Here is a 25,317-nt window from a genome sequence, read left to right on the forward strand (position 1 = left end):
TGTGTCAGAGCTTGAACTGGTATAAACTGACGTAGCTGCAGTGCCTCAAAGGAACTATACCAATTCACAACAGTTGAGGATCTGATCCATAGAAGTTGGTGATTGTGTCAAGTTATTTTTCCCCATATTTTACATAGTTAATGATTTTAAGCAATTAAATCATAAGCATGTGACACACACAAGACATCCTGGTGCCACTTGCTAAAAATATCTGGGAAAAACAGATATTCTTCTTGAGGAATAGAGTCTGCCACCCTTATTCCTGCTGAGTAGTAGCCTTACTTGTCAGGTAGCCTCAATGGGTGGCAGGAGTATATTACTCAAGAAGTAAGATGCAACTCAGTATGAGTAAGGGAGCAGAATTTGACCCTTAATTAGTATATTCTGGTTTGGTGTTGAAAATATAACTCTTTGTATGTTTTTGTTACAAAATCAGTAAAAAACCCTTACTGAAAAGAAATGTGCACAGTACAGTGGAAAATGACTAAGGAAATTATGATGAATACTATGGGTAACTGGTCTTATGTCGCTTCAGTTTTAGGGAATGTAAGTTAGCAATCAGAGTAGCTTAGATTTGGACAATTTTACACTGCAGTATCATTGCCACATTTTACGCCTGCTCTGGCATGCCACCTAATGTTGTCAGGTCTGCCCTCTCTCAAGCAGAGGGAAGTAAGAAAGGAGGCTCCACTCTGTTGTGCTTCCAGCAGAGAGAGACATGAGGAAGATTGCCCCTCCCTCCCTAACAAAGGGATTGTTTCATTTTTACAAGGCTGGTTGGCAGAGAAGGATTCCAGCCACAGCCTCATCTTCCCCCACAGAACAGGAATGATCAGAGGTGTGTTTCTGTATTGCTGTTGGCTGTGTCAGAAGGAGAAATCCTGCTGCTCCTGTAGTTGGGCTTTATTGCAGACGTGTTTACAGTAACAGCGGCAGTGAAAAGAAGCCTACATTTCTTGTCAGAGATCCCCCTGCTTGGACTTGTTCCCACTTCCCATGCACAGCACTAAACTTTCCTCTAGCCAAAACTTTTACTTCCTAGACTTCATTTGGAAAGGAAGATTCATGGAGCTTTTGTTTAAACGTCTGTTGGGGATGGCAAATTCTTCCTTTTAACCTGAATATCTACCCCTTATACAATCAAATACTATCTGAGATCCTTCCCTTCTCGGGTGAAGGAGCGAAAGAAATGGATGTGTTCAGAGCACCTGAAAATGAGTCTCTGCTCTCTGGTCCCACTGCAAGCTCCACACCTTGGGATCCCTTCCACCACCCCCTGGAATTCATTCAGCCCTGGAACTTCCAGCTTCTAGCTGCATTAATGTTCTTGGTGACATCTCTGTCACTCGCCGAGAATTTTGCTATCATATTGGTGACTTTTAAGTTCAAACAGTTGAGACAACCTGTCAATTATGTCATAGTAAACCTGGCTGTAGCTGATTTTCTGGTCTCATTGATTGGTGGCACGATCAGCTTTTTTACCAATATAAAAGGCTATTTTTATATGGGACATTGGGCTTGTGTACTGGAGGGATTTGCCATCACATTCTTTGGTAAGCCTAACTTTGTTTATATTTGCATGTTCATTTGTCTTAATAGAGGCCTTAAGGAAAGAAGTTTCCCTCAGGCTCAGGTCTGTGTTGTGTAGGTTTAGAATCAAACAGGAACATCAACGTGGTTGTGTACACTGCAACTTTATAAAGTCACTGACTTTACATGCAAATGATTTCACTGGCTCTTTCCCATAAATTATGTTCTGTAGTTGCTGTGGCTTGCTGAGTGCATGTTGCTCATTGAATGTCCATATAGCAGATCAGTATCTTTAACATATGCTCAATTATATTTTTCTGTAAAACAATTGTAGTAAAATATTTTAACAACAATATTTAACAATTTTCATGGTGTGTATGTGTGAGACAGAGTGAGAGCTAGCATGCACCTGCTGTTCACAAAGTATGAAAAAATGTTTTGATAGTGAAACTCCTCTTATTTTATGAGTATCTTCCTATAGTTTGGGCAGGATTATGATACTGCTGCAATAGTAATCTCTGATATACTATGGAGTGTTATAAACAAAGATCAGAAACTAATTTCAACAGTATCTATTTCAAATCAGTCATTTTTCATGACCCTTTCTTGTTGTGTTACTTTACTAAATATAAGAAGTATATTAAAAACTGAGAAAGAATAGTAAATCTAGCAAGCCATAGCTTTTCTCCCTAAATACATCCCCTCACCTCCCAGGTCTTCAGCCCAGATAGGAAATTAAACTGAGGCATCCCATACAAAAAATAAATCAATTCCTGCATTCTAACTGGCTTTTTCTCTCTTTGCTGTCTTATAGCTGGGTATCATTTTTTTGAAGTCACATAGCAGTGGTAATCTCCTAATCAGGTCAGCTCTCGTACTCAAGGACAGTGCTAGAGAGTGAAGTCAGAAATATTGGTGTGTAGCCGTAACCATCCATACTGATGGATGAGAGCAGCCTGCAGTGAGTGACCCATAAGGAAGGTCCCTTGCCCTCCACTGACAGCTCGTCCATTCTAGAAGTTGCCATATAGCATAAGGGAGACTGGGAATAGCTGAACCTGCCAACTTTCTTGAATTATTCTGAAATATTAAGTGCCTCAAAGTGTGAAAATTATACAGTCAGGGGATTGTGTTTGTTTCTATCAACTGTATTTTGCCAAATAGTATAAGTCCAAACTACACAAGATCACTTACAAGCCCTTAATAGGTAATTTAGCACTTCTGTAATTTTTTTCTTCTTCCTCAAAGTGCTTTACAAAAATTGACTAATTAAACCTTTCCACATACCTTCCTATGAGGTATTATCTCTGATGGGATAACGGGACAAGGAATGTCATGGCAGAGCAAACGTCATTAACTCAGGAGTTGTTGGCTCCAGGTCTTGAGCTCAGATGGAGGAGATATAGGATTACTATGGCCTGCACTACAACTTTAAAAATTTTTTTCCATACATCTTTGGGCATAAAGTTCTGCTAATGTAATTGGCAGTGTGGGGGGAGTCAAAAGCTTTTGGGAAGGATTGCTGTGAATGTACAGGGCCAGACCTGTAGAGATGTGTTTGTGCAAGATTACAATTTAGAGAGGCTCACTCTTAAGAGACAGTATTATAAGTATAGGAATTTTGAGATGTGCCCTGGAAGGAGATCTGAGGACACAGTGTAGTTGTGTACAGCAGTTCACCACAGACACACTAGTTTTTTAAAATAAAAGTTGCATACCTTTCTCATTCACTGCTTTGTTGTTTAATGAACCCCAAGATCATTACATGGTGTCAGAACTGCTGACTGAGAAAGAGACTGCAGTAATTTTGAGGTTAACTCCCGTGTTTGAAACAAAAGCGGAGGAAAGGGGAGCACATGGAGAAGTAAACAGAGAAGAACAAAGGCTTTTGGATGTATTTTATGAGCACAATTGTAGCTTGTCTAGCTTAAGAAGAGAAGAAAGCCAAATATGGGTGTGTTGCAACCTCCACCCAATCTGCAATTATCAGGCAATATTGCAGAGAACTGGAATAAATTCTGACAGAGATTTGAATTGTATTTGTCTTCAATAGGAGAAGATGAAAAAAAAAGATAAAGTGAAATCAATCTTTTTGCATGTTGTTATGGAAGAAGCACAACTTTAAGTTTGAAGAAGGTAAAAGCATGAAGTTAAGTAAAATATTTACTAAATTTGTGGAACATTGCATGCCAGAAAGGAATGAGACATTTAAAGAGAGAAATTTTTTACCTGCATGCAAAAACCTGATGGCACCATAGAGCAATATGTCACAGAATTAAGGAAACTCAGTAAAACCTGTGTCTTTGGTGAGTTCACAGAGTTGCTGCTTAGAGACAGAATCATTTGTGGCACTAAAGACAATGTGTTAAGAGACAGACTGCTCCGTGAAGGATTTAACTTGAAAAAAAGCTCTACAGATATTCAGGGGGGCAGAAATTGTGAAAGCACAAACCAAAGAGCTGAATTCATCAGAAGGGGTTATCCACGTACTAAGTACAAAAGAATATAGTCAGAAAGGGTCAAATTAAAAAGTGGAACTACCAGCTATGAAAACCACTGCTAGCAGGGAGACTGGGTACAAGCGGTTATGTGGAAGATTTGGATCTCAGTAAGGCCCCAAACATTGTTTTGCCTTTGGGAAACTCTGGCATAAGTGTGAAAAAAAATAATCATTTTACAAAATGCTGCAAATCGCAGAAAAGTCAAGTGCATGTAGTTGAAAACAACCTGGTTGAGGAGTTTCACATAGATGTGCTGGGATCAAGCAAAACTGATGAGATGGACCAGATGCTGCCAATGAAAGTGAATGAAGCAATTATTCCATTCATACTGGACACGGGAGCTCAGGTTAATAGTCTGTCTGAACAAGATGATGAGGGACTGAAAATAGACCAAAACTAGGACCAACAAATATAAATATAATTGGTTATGCTGGAACAAATATACCAGTAAAGTGGAGGCGCATCACTAGCATCAAATATAAAAGCACCACATACAGGCTCCTGTTCCTTGTAGTATCAAAGCAGGTGACACCAATTTTAGGCCTGGGTGCCTGTGAAAAACTCAATCTGGTAAAATGGGGGCTCTCACAACAAGATCATACTGAACCTGGCTATGAGGCACTCATTCGGGAATATCATGATTTGTTTCAAGGATTGCTTGCTTGCAGGGTGAACATACAATCAAGATAAACAAGCTGATCCCTCCAGTTATCCATCCATGTAGAAAGGTGCCATTTGAATACTGTGATAAACTTAAGGCGGAACTCATAAGAATGGAAGCAATGCACATAATACAAAAAATTGAGGAGCCAACAGAATGGGTGAGCTTCCTAGTCACTGTGGACAAAAACAACAGCCCGCTACACATAGGCTTAGATCTGAGACCACAACAAAGCTATAAAAGGAGAACATATCAAACTGCCAGCCAGACAGGAGATTATTGCTCAATTTGAGAATGCACAATATTTCAGTAAATTGGATTCCTCCTCAGAATTTTGGCAGGAACAATTAATGGAAGAAAGCTCAAAATTATGCATATTTAATATCTCATTTGGAAGATACAGATTCTTATGCCTACCCTCAGCATAGCTTCAGCACCAGAAGTGTACCACAAAACCACACCTATGATATATGAACATATTGAATGTCTCAACACGTCAATGGATGATATCATAATCTGGGGTTCAACTAACGAAGAGTGTTGTTGTAGACTTCAGGAAGTTTTGGATGCAGCTAGAGTTGCAAACTTGAAACTAAGTAGGGAGAGATGTGTTTTAAGGGTTCCAGAACTGACTTTTGTTGGAGATACTATTTCCAACAAAGGTGTAAAACCTGACAAGAGGAATGTTGCAGCCACAGAAATGATTCTGTGTACCCAGTCAAAGAAAGATGTCCAGCGGTTTCTGGGAATGTTAATTATCTTGGAAAATTCATATCTGATCTATCTACAAAAGTAGCAGCTTTGGAGAAACTTCTAGAAAATAAAAATGAATGGTACTGGACTGCAGAACAGGAGGAATTATAGAGAAGGTTTGAAACAACAGCTCATACAAGAGCCAGTGTTGAAGTTCTATGCACCAAGCAGGCCTATTAAAATTTCAGCAGATGCTTCACAGTCTGGGTTAGGTGCAGTGATTTTACAGAAAGACGATGATTGTTGGCAACCAGTGGCATACACATCCAAGTCACTGATTGATGTGGAAACCAGATATACCCAGATTGAGAACGAGCTTTTAGGAATATTGTTTGCCTGTGAGAAATTCAAGCAATATATTTATGGCCAGACAGTGGATGTTGAAACAGACAGCAAGCCTCTCATAGTATTATTTGGCAAACTGCTAAATGACTGTATCTGAAGTATTCAAAGAATGACGATAAAGCAGCAAGAGTATGATTTGGTTGTGACCTAATACCCAGCAAATTCATGTTTACTGCGATGCACTTTCCTGAGTGGTGACTCTCATTACGAAGCCAGAGAAGACCTTAGAGATAGAGATGCAGGCCTATATAGATCTGATTGTAAAGTCAATTCCTGTCGCTAACAAAAAACTGCAACAAAGAAGAGGGGAAACGGTGAAAGATGAATCATTGGAGATCCTTAATGTGATAATTAAAGGGTGGCTTGAAGAAATATGCAGTTGCTGTCCAAATATAAGAGACTATTGGTAGAGCTCTGCACGGATACAAATTTATACTCATAGATGCGGATATCCACAGATATAAATCGGTATCCGCGGAACCGCAGAGCTCTCCCGGGAACCACAGCAGTGAAAGGAGCAGAACGTGAGACCACCGCTCCCAGGAGCCATCGCTCTGCACTGGCAGCTCCTCCAGCGCGGCTGCCCTCAGCCCTGCCCACTGGGGCGGGCATCAGGCCTGGTCACGGTAGAGTGTGCAAGCGGTGCACACGTCCCCAGACAGGAGATGCAAACGGCAGCGTGGAAGGGACGGGGGCAGGGGTACAGCCGCACTGGAGGAGCTGCTGGCGTGGGGCGCTGGCTCCTGGGAGCGGCGGCTCCACGTTCTGCTCCTTTCACCGCTGTGGTTCCCGGGAGAGCCCTGCAGTTCCGATTTATATCCGCAGATATCCGCATCCGCGGGTATAAATTTGTAACCACACAGGGCTCTAAATATTGGAACTGCAAACATGGACTTACTGTGATAGACTGAGTGATTTTCAAGGGCAGCAAGATTGTAATACCAATACATCTCCAGAAAGAAATGCTATAGAAGATCCACAAGGGTCATTTAGGAATTGAGAAGTGCAACCAATGGGCATGAGAGGCAATGTTCCCTCTAATTTTTTTCATCCAGGTGCGGAATAAATTTTATGTGCACCGAGGTAAAGTGTGCATGTGCGCCACCAGTAGAAACAAAAAACCTAGATACAATATAGATTTTTAAGACAAGATAATTACTCCAGCCAGGACAGGTTAGGCATTTTAGAACTCACTACTCTAAGAACTAAATTTAAGTGTAAGAGAGAGAAATAAAAATTATGAATTGCATAGACGAGTCAAAAAACTAAAATAACAGCACTTTGAACGAATAAAATTACAGAGAATATATGTGCATTGCAGGAACTACCAAATAACAACAAACAACAATAACACAAGTATGTGTTGGGAGGTGAGTGTGTGTGTGTGTGTGTGTATATAGACAGAGACACACACAGACTCTCTCTGTCTCTGTGTGTGTATGTGAGTGCGAGAGAGAGAGAGAGAGGGAGAGAGACAGACAGTCAGAGATTGCGTGTGCTAGGGGAAGTCTGTGAGAAACTGTGCGCTGTCTCTTTAAGGTAAAGGCACTCACTCACCGCCCAGTGTTCAGACCTCAGACCCTCTCTTGCTCGGAGTCCTGGGTGAGGCTGTCCTGTCTCCCCTGCTGCGTTGCAGGGGCGGGTGGAGGGGAACACTCTGACATCACCACTCCCAGTCCCCCCCTGCTCTGCACAGCCAGCAGGAGGGTCCCAGAAGCAGCAGGGGCTCCAAGACAGAGGGTAGGAGCAACGTGAAGCACAGGGGGGAGGGGTACCTGAATAAATGCTGCAGGCTGAATGTGAGCGGCTCTGTTAATCAACTGCACGGCACTTCAAACATTCCTGGGCGGCCACCCCAGTGCACAGCTTAGAGGGAACATAGATGAGAGCTGATGTATTAACTGCGGATCAAGCACGAGATTACTAATGTAGTAGGAAACTGCTTTTTCTGCTTGAACTAAAAGCCATGCCAACAGGCAGAGCTACTGAGACTTCGCACAGTGCCACATGAGAAAGTAGGCACTGATTTATTTACCTAGCAAATCAAAGAATGATTTAATAGTCACAGATTATTATTCTCTGTATCCAGATCAGGGCCGGTGCAAGGATGTTTCATGCCCTAGGCGAAACTTCCACCTTGTGCCCTCCCTGAGCCCTGCGGCAGCTCCCCTCTCCACCCCCCCTCCGCCCTGAGGTGCCCCCCTGTGGCAGCTCCCCACCCCCACGGGGGGGCCGTGCGGCAGCTCCCCATCCCAGCTCACCTCTGCTCCGCCCCCTCCCCGAGCCCCGCAGGAACTCCCCACCCGCCCCACCCTGAGGCGCCTCCCCCATGGCAGCTCCCCACCCCCGCCCGGGGAGCCGTGCGGCAGCTCCCCACCCCAGCTCACCTCTGCTCCGCCTCCTCCCCGAGCACGCCATCGCTGCTCCATTTCTCCCGCCTCCCAGGCTTGCGGCACCAATCAGCTGTTTGGCGCTGTAAGCCTGGGAGGGAGAGAAGCAGAGTGGGGCGGCGTGCTCAGGGGAGGAGGTGGAGCAGAGGTGAGCTGGGGTGGGGAGCGGTTCCTCTGCGTGCCGCCCCCCCTTACTTGCTGCAGGCAGCCCTTCCTGCGCCCCTCTGCCCCAGCTCCCTCCACCAAAATGCTGACGACGACTGGGGCGGCCGAAGATCCGGCCGCCTCGGTCGCCGCCGAAGAAAATGCCGCCCCCCAAATGCTAGCACCCTAGGCGACCGCCTGGGTCGCCTAATGGGTTGCACCGGCCCTGATCCAGATGTTTGCACACGGCACAGTACAAGTAGTAAGTCAGTGATAGCCAGCATGAAGGGAATATTTTCAAGACACGTCATTCCAGATGAAGTCTTTAGCAATAATGGGCTGCAATTTTCCAGCGCAGATTTTAGTTAATTTTCCACAAATTGGAATTTTCATCACAAAACATCAAATTCAAATGACCCCCAATGAAATGCGCTTGTGCAAAGGTCTATATGGACAGTAATGAACCTTATGAAAAAAGACTTTTGATAGTGGGGGCATTTGAATAGCTCTTCTTCAGCTCAGCTGTTAATGGGAAGGATCAGATCTAATTTACCAATCTCTGATAACTTGCTGAAATCTCCTGACAATGAAACCATATGGAAGATGAACGAAAATCAGAAGTGGAAGCAGAAATATTTTGAGAAAAAAAGCCCATGATCGCCCATCTCTTAACCTAGGTAGTAGAGTGTGCCGGAGGAATTACACCTCCAATATTTGGAGCCAAATGGATACCATTAAAGAACTGCTGCATCCAAGGTCTTACATAGTCCACACAGACGAAGGGGACACATTTTGGACTAATCTAAAGGATCTAAGATTAATTGCAGAAGTTTCCAAAACAGTGACAGTGGATGTGGATTCTGGCATTTACTAACTGACTGATAGTTTATCATCAATGGACAAAGGATAAACTGGCAAGCAACAAGAGAACTCAGACCCTAATGAAAGGCTGATACTGAGATGATTAGAGAGCGAGATCAAACATCCTGAAAGGCTCATAGAGACTTGCTAACCTGGCTGGAGAAGGGGTTGTGACAGTCTGTACCATTATCATCACCCTTTTTACCAGAGTATGATAAATTTTGTACAAGGTATGCCTTGTGAGGTTTCATTTGATAACTCATAATCTGCTGAACATTATTGTCCTGGTAAAATGTGTGTGGCAACATTGTATGTAAAGTTACAAGATTTTATTGTATAATTTTGCTGTAATATGCCCCAAGATTAAGAAAATCAGGCCCAAACCAGTTTTTCAGAGACAAAGACACACTAGTGCCCCATCCAAATAGCAGCATAATCAGATGAACTATTATAGACTATCACCAGTTAAGCAGCTGTTCTGTAGCAGGAAGAAGGGTGTGAGTGAGAACTTTACATCTTGACAATGGAACAGCTGGGAGCAGGACTTAAATTCAGCTGGAGCCATCTGGAGCAGAGCTTCGGTAAATATTTTCAAACCCGCAGGAGCCTCGGTGCCTCCCACCGGGCTGACACCTGAGCCCTGGTGCCCCCTCCCCCCACAGGGCTGAAGCCCTGAGCCACAGCTCCCCCCGGCTAAAGCCCCAAGAGACCCCCCTCCTGGAGCTGAAACCCAGAGCCCCGAATCGGAAGGGATGTGGGGGGCTCCGGGAAATAGTCTCAGAGAATCTAAGTCCTGGCTGGGATCTTCCATGTAAACCGACTGCCAGTCACGTGAACCCCCGCTGCAGATAATCCTCAAAGAGCAGAGAATGGTATAAGAATGGAGGACACTCACAACACAAATTACCTCTTTCCACCATCTCTACTCACAGCAGCTACTATGCTTGAAAGACAAAGGGAACATCCTGGCTGGGAGGCTTTTCAGCCAATACAGACTGCTGTAAGCATATGGTGAGATTCAAACCTTTGCTTTGAATCCATTTAGCTTACTAAATTAGGTATTAGTTTGCATATTATCTTTTAATTTCTTTGTAACCAATTCTGATTTTATACCTCATTACTTGTAGTCACTTAAAATCTTTCTTTCTATAGTTAATAAACATCTTTTATTGTTTTACCTAAACCAGTGTGTGTTGGGATTGAAGTGTTTGGGACCCTTCGCTTGAGATAACAAGTCTGGTCCATATCATTTTCCATTAATGAGCTTGTATTGTCCAGAAGGAGAGAGCTGGGCAGTACAAGATGCACATTTCTGGGGACATGTCTGGGACTGGGAGTTTGCTGGTGTTGCCCTGTATGTAATTCATGAGTGGCTGGCCAGAGCATTCATGTAATTCAGCTGGGAGTGATTTTGCATGCTAGAGGCTGTGTGTGAGCAGGACCAGGAGTGGTTTGTTCTCCCAGCAAAGCAGTGTAAAAAGCACCCCAGGTTGGACACTTAAGGAGACACTGCTGTTCAGCATTCCAGATTGTAGCCTGGGTAATGTCACAGGGGTATTTGAGGAAAGTGAGTGGTAAAGAGTCATGTCAGAATGATATGCAGGTAACCCCTCCTCTCTAGATAGATGATACATTTTGTATATGGATTATAGTTTATGGAAACGTATTAGTTGGGTCAAATTTAATGTATGGGTTATTAGATATTTCTTATATATAGAAGAACTAAGAGCTGATTTTCTTTTAGGAGGGAAGATGTAGAAATAAATTTGTGTAACATCATAATTTAGAGAAGCTCCCTCATAAGGGACAGTGTTATGAAGTAGGAATTCTGAGATGTGCCCTGGAAGCAGGTGGTCTGAGAAAACAGTGCAGCTCTGTACAGCAGTTCACCACAGATACTCTCTAGTTTTGTTAATAAAAGTTTTATTCCTTTCTCATTCACTGGTTTGTGACTTACTGAATCCCAAGATCACCACAAGACCCTCAGCCCCACCACAACTGGTTTAACTGGCAAGCATGCGGGGAAGCTCTGCATGGTCTAGGTGTCCCATGACCGCTCCTACCCTCACTGCTCTGGGTCCTTGGTGCATGAGGTACACGTCTGGGGGAAAAGGAGTATCTACAATCCATGGGTAGTAGAATGGTTCCTTGAGGCAGCAGACAGCCACGTGTAAGACAGAGTTGCATAATGCTTGAATTACTCTGTTTCAGACTTTTGAAAAGTCAGCTTTTTAAGACAGATCTTACCCAATTATTCTTACAAGCCACCCATGGCTTCCCTTGAACTCTGATAAGAAAAATCTTTCTGTGGCACACAAGGAACAAGAGGAGAAATCCGATGCAATTAAAACAATCGACACTGTGGGTTGGGTTTCTAAATCAGTGTACAGCAGGCCAAAGCTGTAGTCCAGTCTAAGAGCTTTTGCACACTTAAAATGAAACTCAAATATGGGGTAATGGCGCTTTTCCACATCCAACCTCCACTTGAACTAATAGCAAAGGGTTGTGATGTAGGATGGAGTTTGCTTTTTGATCTACTGCTAAGATGGTATTGTAATGTCCTCTTTTTGACCGAGTTGTGCATTTTCATTACAGGAATCGTTGGTCTCTGGTCTCTTGCTCTGCTGGCTTTTGAGCGGTACATTGTGATCTGTCGCCCACTGGGAAATATGCGCCTGAGGGGGAAGCATGCAGCCCTGGGCATTATCTTTGTGTGGATCTTCTCCTTTATCTGGACCATCCCTCCTACCATGGGCTGGAGCAGCTACACCACCAGCAAGATTGGAACTACCTGTGAACCCAACTGGTAAGTTAACTCCCATAGCACATCAGTGAAAAAACAAAAATAGAGGCTACACTAACTGAGAGCCTGAAAATACACAGAAGAGATTGTGTGCCCAATTATGTGCACCTTGTTTGTGCTCACACAAACTCCAATATGTGCACAAGCCCTGATTTGTGCATGCACAGAGGTATTTGTCCACAATATTCATAGAAATTTTTATGCATCGGCAAAAAAGCATGTGTACCCTTTGAAAATTTAGACCAGAATATGCAACAGGTAGGTGGCTTGAACCACCTATAATAAAATGTTACATTTCTATAGATCCCTGCATCTCAAAGGGTCACAAAATATTTTATGATTATATTCTGCTTATAAAATATATCTGTACGTGAGAGATACTGATACTGCCACTAAGTGTCTTGTTGTTAGACTATACTGAGCTCCAAAAGCATCAGCCTTACAGCACAACATATAAGGTTTGCTTTATAATCAAGTAAACTCACACACACACACACACACACAGAGCACCCATGATATCACTGGAGAACATGAAAGGATTCTTTTCCTCTCTACAAAACAAAATGAAGACATAATAATGTAATATTAAAAATATAATACATTTTGTGTTTTATACAGGTATTCAGGAGCCTATAATGATCACACCTACATTATTACATTCTTCACCACCTGTTTCATACTGCCATTACTTGTGATTTTGGTATCCTATGGAAAATTGATGAGGAAACTAAGAAAGGTAGGTACAAACACTACAAAGTAAACAAACAAAAAGGCATAATTACACAGTTGTTTGGAATTTTCAGCACATAAGCACTGTTCCAAGACCCCCAAACTGTGAGCAGATCGAATTTCCAGACATAGCGCATAGTCAGCAGATTTATCATGGCTTGTTAAATAACCATTCTTCCACAGAGAAATTCATTCACTGATTAGCAATCACTCTTCAAAAGTCTGACGTTTGAATCATTTATCAGTACATCCTGTAAGTTAAATATCAGAGGAGTGAAAGAACATGCTGCACTATGAAAACAAACAAAGAAATGGAACGAGCCAATATAGCTTATTTACAGTTTTACTTCCAGTCAGTGGAGTTTCTTCAGATTTAAACCAGAGTAAGTCAGAATCTGCTCAAAATTTCCAGTTTTTGGAACTGTTAATAGCTGTGTTGTGGAATATGACACTAATGCTTAAAAACAGCACTACTTGACACTCTGACACAAGATATTTACATGAGCTTGTAGAAACTGTAAATTAAAGAATACTGTTCAGCACGTAGCGCGGAAGGCAGTAAACTGAATCCAGAAGGTTCTCCAGGGACATTGGGACCTGAAAAGGATAATAGTCTTGAAAAATGTTTTTGGCTATGACTTAAAAACGATGCCAACTTTCACAAAATAGTACACACACAAAAAAAGAATGCTCACAAATTTGCTTAAAGTGTGTTAATAAGCTACTCACTATGTTTTCCACCTAAGAAGAGAATATTATTACCTTTGTTTCATCAACAATGCAGCACCATCATAATACTTCATCTAAGATTTAAAGAAAGGAGGCTACATTGTACTGGGATTTTTTATTTAGTGTTTGTTTATTCAAATGTCTGCTTTTATTTATTCTGCATGTCAAAGCACATCCTGTGTGTAAAACAAGACAGAAGAGAAAAGTGAAGGAAATGAGTACCTGAGCTTTCATCCCAAAGACAAGTTTTAATTGTCTACTGGGATAAGTTGGATAGGAAACTACATGTTGTGGGTGAAATCCTAGCCCTATTGAAGTCAATGGGAGTTTTTCCATTGACTTCAGTGGGCCAGGACTTCATCTTGTATATATTCAGGGGAGGCTAGCTGGAATAGCTGCACAAAGATTCATGTAGGTCTTAAACAATAAGTGTTCTCAAACTTGGGCGTTAACTGCAGAAGAACACTCTGATGTGGAAGTGGACCCTTTCAGCGAAAGAGAGAAGTAAATTGCAATGTACTGGAACCCCCAAAGCATTTATGCCTGTGTTGACTTCAAAACAACCCAAACTCTCTAAACATTGTTGATAAAGGTGATGAACCTTTATTTCCAAAATCTATTACTTGTGGTTCCCCAAACAGTTTTTTTATGCGGCTGCTCCAATGGGGTTGCCTTCTTTGGTGTAGTCAAAGCTGATTGCAGGCCCAAGAGAATTTTTTTTTGACATAAAGAAAAGAAAATTAAAATGTGGAGAGAAAGACGGGTTTCCTTCAGCACATGCAGCAGCTTTGATCAGCTGCTCTTCCTCGGGAAGCAGTGGAATGCAAAAGGATGGCCACTCAGATAGGCATTTCTCCATAGAAAAGGGGTTTTCCTGTAAACTCCAGAAGGCAAAAAGAGAAATGGGAAAGAGGAGATATAAGATAGGAAAGGAAAATGACTTATTAATGAAGGGATAACAGGAACCTAAGACTCACATTGCAGGTGCTGTTCAGGATTTAGCCAAAGCCAGTGATGTTCCCTCTCTCTGACTCGGTTTAGTCAGGAAATCTTTTACTACCAGGACAACGAAGACCCAACAGCATCATGATGGATTCTGGGGTTCCAGGAATTATCTTCTAATAATCAATGTCCAAATCTGTGACTTTACTAGGAGCCTTTAAGACCCCTTAGCATAGTTCTTCTAGTGAAGCCATTCAGTTTGTACTAATCTTTGTCCACAACTTTTGCTGACTTTCACCAACAATTTTATATACCGGACTGAGTTGGGGTTTCATTACCTTTGACAGGGTAAAGTACAGGCCTCTGCACAACAGTATGTTGATACTGGTTTCTTGAGCAAGAAGCTCTGTAATTGCCATTAGATTGTACTAAATACAGCAATTAAATAAAGTAGAGAGGGACGCAAGCCTCAACATTTGGATCCTGAATGTTCCTAAATGCAGATGTTTCCATCTAGCGATTTTGTCTGGGGCCATCTCTGTTTGGAAACATGCTGCTCGGGGGTCTCATCAGTTTCTTTCCAAACAGAGCCACTGGCCGCAGCACTCCCATCTCTCCATAGTCGTGTCTCTACAGATCCAACAGAAGGTTTAAAAACCAGTTTGAAAGTTACTAAAGGACTGAACAATTTAAGGAAAGTTTTTAATTAGTGGTTTACAACAGAGATAAAGCCCTTATGCTGCATTCCTTCATTTGTCAGATAAAGCACCACTCCTTATCAATTAATTGGTCCAGGATTTAGGAGGAATACGTCAATTGTCATCTGTGGCAAGCCAGAGTTAGAAGGGACAGGCTAATGTGAGACAAGTAGAGATGGAGCAGAGTCAAAATACTGTCTAAACACAGTATCAGAAAAATACATCCTAGTTGCCATTTACACATGGGCACACAGTGTGGGGTAAGCCACAACATCTCCATTGGGATTAATGGGAAGGAGTGCATGTGTGGAAACACAGAGTTTATAGCTACTGTCAAGACTGCATCTCTGTTTAGACACTTTGCATCATATGCACATCTGTGGCTGAGAAACACTTTGCATAGCTGACGGGAGAGTGAGGCAAAAAGAGGTTCTTTTTGCATTGTCCCAGTCCTGGCGACACTGCACTGGGCTAGTCTTTTGGCCCAGGTGAGAGTACCCTTTGGCCTTCAGCCTGCTCTCATCTGTGCCAGCTACCAACAGCTCGAAGGGGACATTCCGGCAGCTAGGGATTGCAGAGGGACACCTCAATCATGCCATCGATGGCAGCTCTATGCCATCTGAAAAACTTACTTAGGTGAGAACCTCTGAGAACTGGATCTGCTGGGTTTATTGTCAGTTTGTGCCAGTAGAACAGTACAAAGCACCTGGAGCATGGCCCAGAATCCAGGCCTCTATTTATATACTGCGATACTGCCAATCCCCAAAGTTCAAAAAATCATGAGATTGGCCCAAAAATCAAAAGATTTTTAAAAAATTTGAATCATGTTTTCAATCCTTCTTTTGTTTTCTGAACTCCCTTGTACCTGCCCTGCAATGTGGGATAATCCAGTGTTGCCAACTTTCACAAATTTAGAGTCAGAGAGGTGATTTTGCCCCCTCCCCCCAGCAGGAGCTCTCACTGCAACCCCCAATTGAGTTTGGGGCCACATTGTGCGATGTGCTGTACAAACACAGAGTAAGGGAAAGTCTTGAAGAGTTTACAACCTAGTGCAAAACAGAGGGGTGAGTTAGTGGTGTGGGAGCTGGAACTGGGATTCGCTAAACTTATCGCATATAGGGGGTCATCCAGCTTCCCTTAGATAGGAACAAGATCTAATCCCTGTTGAGCTAAGCAAGATACAAATGGGTGACCTACAAGTGAAAGGCTCTAGAGCTCATTGGCAATACCCTGAGGCACTCACTCCCCATAAGCACTAAAGTTACACATTCAAGAGTGGGGCTGACTTTCTGGAAGGATAAGTTCATATGAAATCAAGTTCTGACTTTTATGGAGTTTACACAGGCAGGATCTTCTGCTTTCTGGGAACACAGGCAAAATCTTCCAAACTAAACAGGAACAAGGTACTCTTAAGAGTGTTCACACATGGAGTTAATCAGGAGTAACTCCAGGTGTAGCCAAGCCCTTTACAGTCTCAAATACATTCTAAATCTGCCACACCATTCTTAAAGGGACAGCTCCCATTAACCAAAATAAAAACACTAAACATACAACCATAAAACCAACATTAACACAACATCCAAATTCACTTTTAAATACATCCCGCAAGTCACTCCTTGGACTAACTATTACACAGACGTGTATAGATTTTTCACCTCCACACACACATCATCATTGTTTGAACCCACAACTGTCAGCAACATAGCACCAAGCTCACCCACTTAAGTTAGAGGAATAATTAATAGAGGGAGAGTATGCTATTTGCATCTGGGTGGGCCATGCCATATATGGAAAAACACCACACATATGGAGAGTGGGTTATACAAGTATTTGAGAGACAGTAGTGGGATACTGAGAGAGCAGGCTCTGGCTTGCCTCTTCCCTTTATAGCTAATACTGCTTTATAGCTTATCTGAGGGCTACAGGATTCACCCTTCCTCCAGTTCTTTCTCCTAGCACCTGTTCATCTGTTTTCTCTGCGTCTCTCTCACCCCATTTCTCTGAGCATCCGTCTCTCCACTTTTTCCTGCATCTGCTTTCTCTGTCCCTTTCTGCCCCCTCCTTTTTTTCAGTTCACAGAAATGTTGGGGATTGTAACAGGGAAATGGGATGGAGAAGGAAAGAGAAGAATGGACAGGAAGGGAGATGTGATTTAGGATCGCTGTCAGAGTTGTTGATGGAGTTGGTTTGTGAAAGGACTGCCACTGCATGGAGAAAGTGTTTTTGTGCCTTGCACATTGTGTCACAAGCATCACCAGACCATTACACAGCCAGTTAAACATATTGTATTTTCCCTCTGCTCCTATTCTCCCTTGCAAGAATCACCACATGAAAAAATAGGACTGGCTTCTCCAACCTGCACCTCTGGGATAGGTTCCCAGAGCTCAAGGCTCTTTTTCATTGGCTTCTTCCCCACGCAGCTTGTTCCACAGTGTAAGCATGACCACCTATGCTCCAGGAAGTACAGACTTCTCTTGGTTGGCATCACATGATGATGCTGTCACATGACACACTATGCGATACCTGTCTGCTGAACTCAAACCCGTCATGATTCAAAGAAGGACTTTGGAAATGCATTTGCAAATATCCCCAAAGTGTTTGTCTTGTCCTAGTAGACACCATAGTCAGAATGTATTAGTTCTGCCTTGGAATCAGGAGAACAATTTTTGGTATTGGAGATGGGCCTTACTTGCAAATTTCAGGGGATGGTTGGATGCTTCCCAAAATTTAGTGGTGCTTGGAACTGAGGTTTTGGGATGAGTCCCTATTTTGTATTATTAGGAAATAATTAAAAGGAGACTTTGAAAACTGCCCAGTACAGCATAAGAAAAATGCCAAATATCTTTGAGCTCCTGTGGGCTGGCTTATATGCAGCTGAGACATCTTAGGTGTGTGGGGACAGCTGGTAGATCTTTGTGGAGTCTATAAAACATGTTACAGATTCATTTTCCTTTGGTTTTGTGCTGAACTCCATTCTCTGTCTCTGTCTGGTTAGTCAGTACATTCAACACATACACTTCTCGTAATGCAGCTCCATTCTAAACATACAGTTCATCTTTCAGAGGAAGACTCAATCCTTGAAAAACAAACAAAACAACCCTCCCCCCCATCTCAATAGAGAAAAAAATCAGTACATCTCCTAAAACAAAATCTTATCTGAAGGCTTGACTACTTAACCTTATTTAATTTGGCCTTACAGATCCAATCTGGCTAGAAAACAAACCCCTTTAGTAAAAAACAGTATATGACTTTTTCATTTAGGGATTTAGGTTTTCAGTTTAAAACTAAAAATAGCTGATAAAACAACATTGATTGTAACTATTCAAGAATCTGTTTTCTTAAGAAATAAACTTCTGAAAACAACTACCAAATAGAAAGAGGCAAGGTTTCTCACTAGGTACTCTGCTGATTTCACCCCTTAGTACATCCAGTTCTTACTCTCTGTATCAGAGGGGTAGCCGTGTTAGTCTGGCATCGAGGTTTGTTGCATGGATTGGTTCCTGAGTTAGAGTTACTATGGTGCGGGGTGTAGTTATTGGTGAGAATATGCTTCAGGTTGGCGGGTTGTCTGTGGGCGAGGACTGGCCTGCCACCCAAGGCCTGTGAAAGTGAGGGATCATTGTCCAGGATGGGTTGTAGATCACTGATGATGCGTTGGAGAGGTTTTAGCTGGGGACTGTATGTGACGGCCAGTGGAGTTCTGTTGGTTTCTTTCTTGGGCTTGTCTTGCAGTAGGAGGCTTCTGGGTACACGTCTGGCACTGTTGATCTGTTTCCTTATTTCCTCGTGCGGGTATCACAGTTTTGAGAATGCTTGGTGAAGATTTTGTAGGTGTTGGTCTCTGACTGAAGGGTTGGAGCAGATACGGTTGTATCTCAGTGCTTGGCTGTAGACAATGGATCGTGTGGTGTATCCGGGATGGAAGCTGGAGGCATGAAGGTAGGCATAGCGGTCGGTGGGTTTTCGGTATAGGGTGGTGTTAACGTGACCGTCACTTATTTGCACCGTGGTGTCTAGGAAGTGGACCGCCCGTGTAGATGGTCCAGGCTGAGGTTGATGGTGGGGTGGAAGCTGTTGAAATAATGGTGGCATTTTTCCAGAGTCTCCTTCCCATGGGTCCAGATGATGAAGATGTCATCAATGTAGCATAGGTAGAGAAGGGGCATGAGTGGACAAGAGCTGAGGAAGCGTTGTTCCAGGTCAGCTATAAAAATGGTTGGCATATTGTGGGGCCATGCAGGGGCCCATAGCGGTGCCACTGGTCTGGAGGTATATATTGTCATCAAATTTAAAATAGTTGTGTGTGAGGGCAACAAACCTCGATGTCAACTCTGCTCACATATCTACACCAGCGACACCATCACAGGACCTAACCAGATCAGCCACACCATCACCGGTTCATTCACCTGCACATCCACCAATGTAATATACTCCATCATATGCCAGCTATGCCCCTCTGCTATGTACATCGGCCAAACTGGACAGTCCCTACGTAAAAAGATAAATGGACAGAAATCAGATATTAGGAATGGCAATATACAAAAACCTGTAGGAGAACACTTCAATCTCCCTGGACACACAATAGCAGATTTAAAGGTAGCCATCCTGCAGCAAAAAAACTTCAGGACCAGACTTCAAAGAGAAACTGCTGAGCTTCAGTTCATCTGCAAATTTGACACCATCAGCTCAGGATTAAACAAAGACTGTGAATGGCTAGCCAACTACAAAAGCAGTTTCTCCTCCCTTGGTGTTCACACCTCAACTGCTAGAAGAGGGCCTCATCCTCCCTGATTGAACTAACCTCGTTATCTCTAGCCTGACTCACTCTTGCTTGCATATTTATACCTGCCTCTGGAAATTTCCACTACATGTGTCCGACGAAGTGGGTATTCACCCACGAAAACTCATGCTCCAATACGTCTGTTAGTCTATAAGGTGCCACAGGACTCTTTGCTGCTTTTACTCTCTGTAGTTCACTTCTTGGTAATGTATAATAGCAATGTGGAAGCTCGGTGCATGGGTGTGTAGGTGTGGTTACACACAGTTTAAAGCACACAATACAAACAATAAATGATCGCTTTTATGATTATTTGTAAAAGTGCTACATCTTTCTAATTACACAATGATAGTTGCTCAGATGCAGGCTGTCACAGTTCAAATAAAACCATAAAAATTGATTTCTCTAGGAAGTTATAAGGCATTAAAATAGCCAAAATAAATAGAAATGAGTAAAAATAGGAACTGAGAACCCGAATTCCTAATTCCTTCTAGAAATCTGACTTGTTTGGGAAGCGGTGCAGGAATTTAAAGAAGTTAATCCTTTAATCATCTGTTTTAAATGTGTATATTACTCTCCTTCACCACCTTTCCTAAACCGTTACTATCAGTTAAACAACTCTAGTGTTCCTCTCCAGAGGTGACTGTCTTTCAAATATGGGTGAAGTGATTCCTAAGTATATGTAACCCGTGCCTGCTGGGTGTTGCACTCTGTTCCCCTTTAGTGGCACCCAGACCAGCTAGAGATTGATGAGCCTTCTATAGCCTTGGCTAAGAGACATGTGTCTTTTAGCTCATGCAGTAGAGGCTCTTGCTTTAAGCTCCAGGGGTCCTAGATTTTATCCCTGCTGACAACGACCGTTGTCTGTCAGCATTACATAGGTACATATGAAAAGCACCATATAAATGTCATGGGCTCTTCGGGGCAGGGCCCGTCTTTTTGTTCTGTGTTGTACAGTGCCTTGCACTAGTCCATGACTGGGGCTCCTACACACTAGCACAACATAAATACATTATTATTTGAGATGTATCATCATTACCATTATGTACTCTTAATTGCTATAGTTTTAACTCATCTCACTCTTCGTTTCTATACCTGACTGCAAACAGCCATCCTTTCAAACACGTCAGTTATCACAGAATGCCTCTATTCCTGCTAACTCTGGGGTTCCAAATTCACTACTGAGACTTTTCAACTTTAGGACTAAATAATTTGGAGTCTTATGCAAAATCATAATGCCAAAGAGCCACTTTTTTTTTTTTTTTAAGGAAAATACATTATTGTAATCAAGCACTCAGTTTCAGGTACGTATTCCAATGAAAGGGGTAACAGCAATAAACCAACCTCTTTTCATACTAGATTTTATAATCAAAACAAAATCATCCCTGCTAAAACAAAAGGAAATGCAATCAAACCAGGTGGGAAAACATATAGTGCAAAACTTGAAGCATTCCCCATTGGGAGTTAGGTGCCTTGGTGCTTTAAAAAATGCCATTAGTGCCATCTGCAACTTCTGGAGCCTAAATACCTTTAAAACTCTGCCCCTAAATGCCAAAGGAACAGTGGAAAATGTGGGGCTGTAACAGTTCAGCTGAATCTACTTTGTCACGTGCCATCATTTCCCTTTCCTCAGGTTGCCCAGCATGAGACTTGGTAAGCAAAGATATTAGCACCTAATAAAGTAGAAGTTCTTTCATTTATTATTCACTAGGCTCCAGGGTTTCTAATGCCACTCAGTGTTAGCACACTTCCCATATTAATTATTTAACAACTCACAGGTTCAGTACGATGCTCTAGAAAAAGCAATGAAACAGCCCAGAGAATACATGTATAAAGTTATCCTCTCAAGCTCTTTTTATTCCAACTCACTCAGACTGTACATTGTGGAATATCCCTCAACATCCTATGTCAAATAAATACCTCTAAGCTTCCCAAGTGCTCTTTGCAGGAAGACAACTTCCTCCTAAGTACCACATATGCTGTCTTAATCCTGCTGTACTCAGTTCATAGTGCTTCTTCCCTACTCTCTGGTGGTGAAGCGCATGCAGCAGCAGAATGTCTGATACACACTTCTGGCATCTCTGCTACTTGTGCTCTAACGATCACTCATGGTGAATGGGTAGGCACATGTACAACTGTAATAAGGATAATTCCTGTTAACATTACTATCACACTTCTATCTGTCTCCAAAGCACTCTGAAAAATTAGCACCATAATCAGGCGCTGCATATCTGTTATTTGACTCACCATGAACTCCTTTTTTCCAGGTGCAAGCTAAACAGGATGCAAGTCAGGGTTAAACCGGTTTAAGTGTCCATGTGCAAAGTTGCACTGGTTTAACTAATTCAGTGTAACATCACACCTTTAGTTAAACTGGCACAACTTCTGTGTTTAGACCTATAGGCAGGGTAAGGAGCATAAAAGCGAGGACAAAGAAGTTTGAAATTGATGAAGCTGGTGAAGGAACTCATAAGGAGAGGTTCTTGGTTGGACTGATAGACAAAGAAGATGATTTTGTAGACAAGATCATAGCTTTAAGATTGGTTGAATCCAAGGGGGGGAGGGAGGTGTTGCATTTACCTTTGTTTGTCATGGAATTGTGTTTGCATTTGTAGTTTGCTGCCTACTGGTAAAGAAAAAGGTGCTGCTTAAAAGATTAGAGATTTGAGAAGGACAGGATACTGCTTCCAATGATGTTGATAAGAATATACCAAATCTAAAGTCAGTTGAGTCTGAAACTTTAAGAGACTTTGAACCAGATCCTTAGCTGAGGTAAACTGATGTATCTCTGTTGAAGTCAACAGAGCTATGCTGATTTATACCACCTGAGGGTGTGCCCCTTGTTTCTATTTCATACCTTTAAATTAATCTGTTTTATAAATTATACATGACAGTTTTAGCCACTTGAATTTATGCTACTAGGTCTCAACTGAGCTTCAGAAGTATGTGGCCCTGCATTCTGAACAGAGGGCCAAATCCTGTGCACTTTGCACATAACTAAAGTCAATAGGATTAAGTATTCTGCTGGGACTGTGTTTGAGTAAGGCACGAAGAATTTGGCTGTGAGATTGTAAAATGCAAGAATTAGTGCTACTCCTTTGTAATCAAAGATATTGTCCTTTAAAACCCCCAAACATTAATAATGATACTACTTGTAATTCACATAAGTCCTCAGTGAACCTCACATGTTATGATCTAGTACAGGGGTCGGCAACCTTTCAGAAGTGGTGTGCCGAGTCTTCATTTATTCACTCTAATTTAAGGTTTCGCGTGCCAGTAATACATTTTAACGTTTTTAGAAGGTCTCTTTCTATAAGTCTATAATATATAACTAAACTATTGTTGCATGTAAAGTAAATAAGGTTTTTAAAATGTTTAAGAAGCTTCATTTAAAATTAAATTAAAATGCAGAGTCCCCCGGACCGGTGGCCAGGGCCCGGGCAGTATGAGTGCCATTGAAAATCAGCTTGCGTGCCGCCTTCGGCACACATGCCATAGGTTGCCTATCCCTGATCTAGTAACAGCAACCTTACAGGTTGTCTTCAAAAAAGCAGCTAGTCTTCTTACTAGATTTACTGATCCATGTCCCTGTTTCTTATTGTTAACTAATATATGCTGGCTAGCATAAGTATATATTACACTGATAATACTACCCGCAATATATAGTCCAAACATTTAAGTCTACACATTATTAAGCATTAGTATAGCAGTTATTTAGCCCAAATTGGCCTGTATCTTTGTTATAATCCTGTACACTTAGGCTAAGTATCCCATAACAACTTGCATGAGCTGAAGCAAGCCTTGGCTTGAGTAGCTAGGAAAACTGTCAGTATCAGGACATATGATTATTTCCTCATGGCGACAGGAAAGGAGTTACCCACACAAACCTATGAGGTGTCTTGAGGCCCCTTGGTACCTGGAATGCATGTGCTCAGAACAAAGATAAGGGTATATCATGACCTGGAATGCAGGGGTTCAGAACAAAAGATAAAAGGGTACCCTCATGGTACCAGAAACAAACCAGGTAAAAAGCTGATTAATTGAATCCAGTTTCAGGTGACATATATAGTACCTGTTACTGGTAAACCGGTAGGGTATAAAAAGATGGCTTTGGGGAGGTAACTTCAGGAAGCACACCTTCTGCATAAGGTGAATGTAACATCACTGCACGGGACTACTCTTCTGAGACTGCTATCGTATAGATCCTTTTTCCTGTACTATATTAATAAACCTGACAGACACTGGTTATTTCGTCTGTTGATCATATTTCATAACAAAATAACAAACCAAAGTGTGGTCAAGCAACTGACTATATAATTCATCAATATTATTTTCTACCAAATTTTCTGGAACCTTATATGTTTTTCTTTAAAGGTGTCAGATACTCAAGGCCGATTAGGGACTACAAGGAAACCTGAAAGACAAGTCACTCGAATGGTTATTATTATGATCCTTGCATTTCTAATCTGCTGGTCTCCATATGCAGCCTTTTCCATTCTTGTCACCGCATGGCCTTCCATTGATCTGGATCCTCGTCTGGCCGCAATCCCAGCTTTCTTTTCCAAAACAGCTACAGTTTATAATCCGATTATTTATGTCTTTATGAACAAACAGGTACTGTATGCCTTCAATACTCATATTTCGATATTTTGTTGGACTCATTCCTGAGTGAATGGCGTTGTTTCAATAATTAATTTTATCTACCTACATGTTAATTCATTTAGATAAATATTGCTCCACTTACATTACACATCATTCTGAATTAAAATAACCCAATATTTATATCCATCTACTGTATACTATGTATTGTAGACTGAAATTTTAGGTCAGGGACCCTGAGCTGGCTGGTCTCTAAGCATTGCTGCAATATAAATGTTAAATAATAACTGAGATATTTTAAGCTTCATAGTAAGTTTAAAAAAAAATTAATTTAATCTCCTTTATTTTATAATTTTAGTTCAGGAGGTGTTTCATTCAGCTGTTCAGATGCAGTGACAGAGAGACTGCAGCGTCCAATATGAACCCAACTTTGGAGAGAGTGGTGCTAACCCAGGACAAAGGTGGGGGTGAAATGTTCACAATAGCAGCACACAACACCATTTCAAACAGGAGAAATGAGGATGAACAGAGGAGCTGCCGTTCTTTTGCTCAGTTGACAGTTTCAGAAAACAAAGTCTGTCCGATGTAAACAGAACAAGTTTCGAGATCAGAAATGCAGCACTATAGACAGTTCCCTTATTACCAGCTGTTCATACAAACGGTTGTCAGCAAGACTGTTAGGGCTCACAGTCTGGCAGAAATTTGCCGCTGGGGTTGCTGAGCCACAGAAATACTGAGAGCCTCTAAGCTCTGCAGCTGTAGAGTATTCCTTGTATTCAGAGGGCAAAGGATCAGCATTCTGGTGACAGTGGAATGCCCCACTATTAACTGATTCCACACTATCCCTTTTCCAGG

At 42.1% G+C, this 25,317-nt stretch overlaps 1 protein-coding gene across 1 annotated transcript; it reads left to right on the forward strand.

The window, feature by feature from the left end:
* Positions 1-1,189: 1,189 nt before the first annotated feature.
* LOC135880848 (opsin-VA-like) lies at positions 1,190-25,051 on the forward strand. The gene is made up of 5 exons (XM_065407212.1): positions 1,190-1,553; positions 11,781-11,991; positions 12,607-12,724; positions 24,238-24,477; positions 24,821-25,051. Exons 1-5 carry the CDS (start codon positions 1,190-1,192, stop codon positions 25,049-25,051), a joined length of 1,164 nt encoding a protein of 387 aa, XP_065263284.1.
* The last annotated feature ends 266 nt before the right edge of the window (positions 25,052-25,317 follow it).

Source organism: Emys orbicularis, chromosome 7 (assembly GCF_028017835.1).
Source record: "Emys orbicularis isolate rEmyOrb1 chromosome 7, rEmyOrb1.hap1, whole genome shotgun sequence".
Lineage (NCBI taxonomy): Eukaryota > Metazoa > Chordata > Testudines > Emydidae > Emys > Emys orbicularis.

What these genes read in the sequence shown, in the direction of transcription:
- LOC135880848 (XM_065407212.1), top strand. Translation starts at nt 1,190, where the DNA reads ATGGATGTGTTCAGAGCACCTGAAAATGAGTCTCTGCTCTCTGGTCCC. An exon ending in ATTTGCCATCACATTCTTTG is followed by an intron (nt 1,554 to 11,780) that starts GTAAGCCTAACT and finishes TTTTCATTACAG; the next exon opens with GAATCGTTGGTCTCTGGTCT. An exon ending in ATGTCTTTATGAACAAACAG is followed by an intron (nt 24,478 to 24,820) that starts GTACTGTATGCC and finishes TTATAATTTTAG; the next exon opens with TTCAGGAGGTGTTTCATTCA.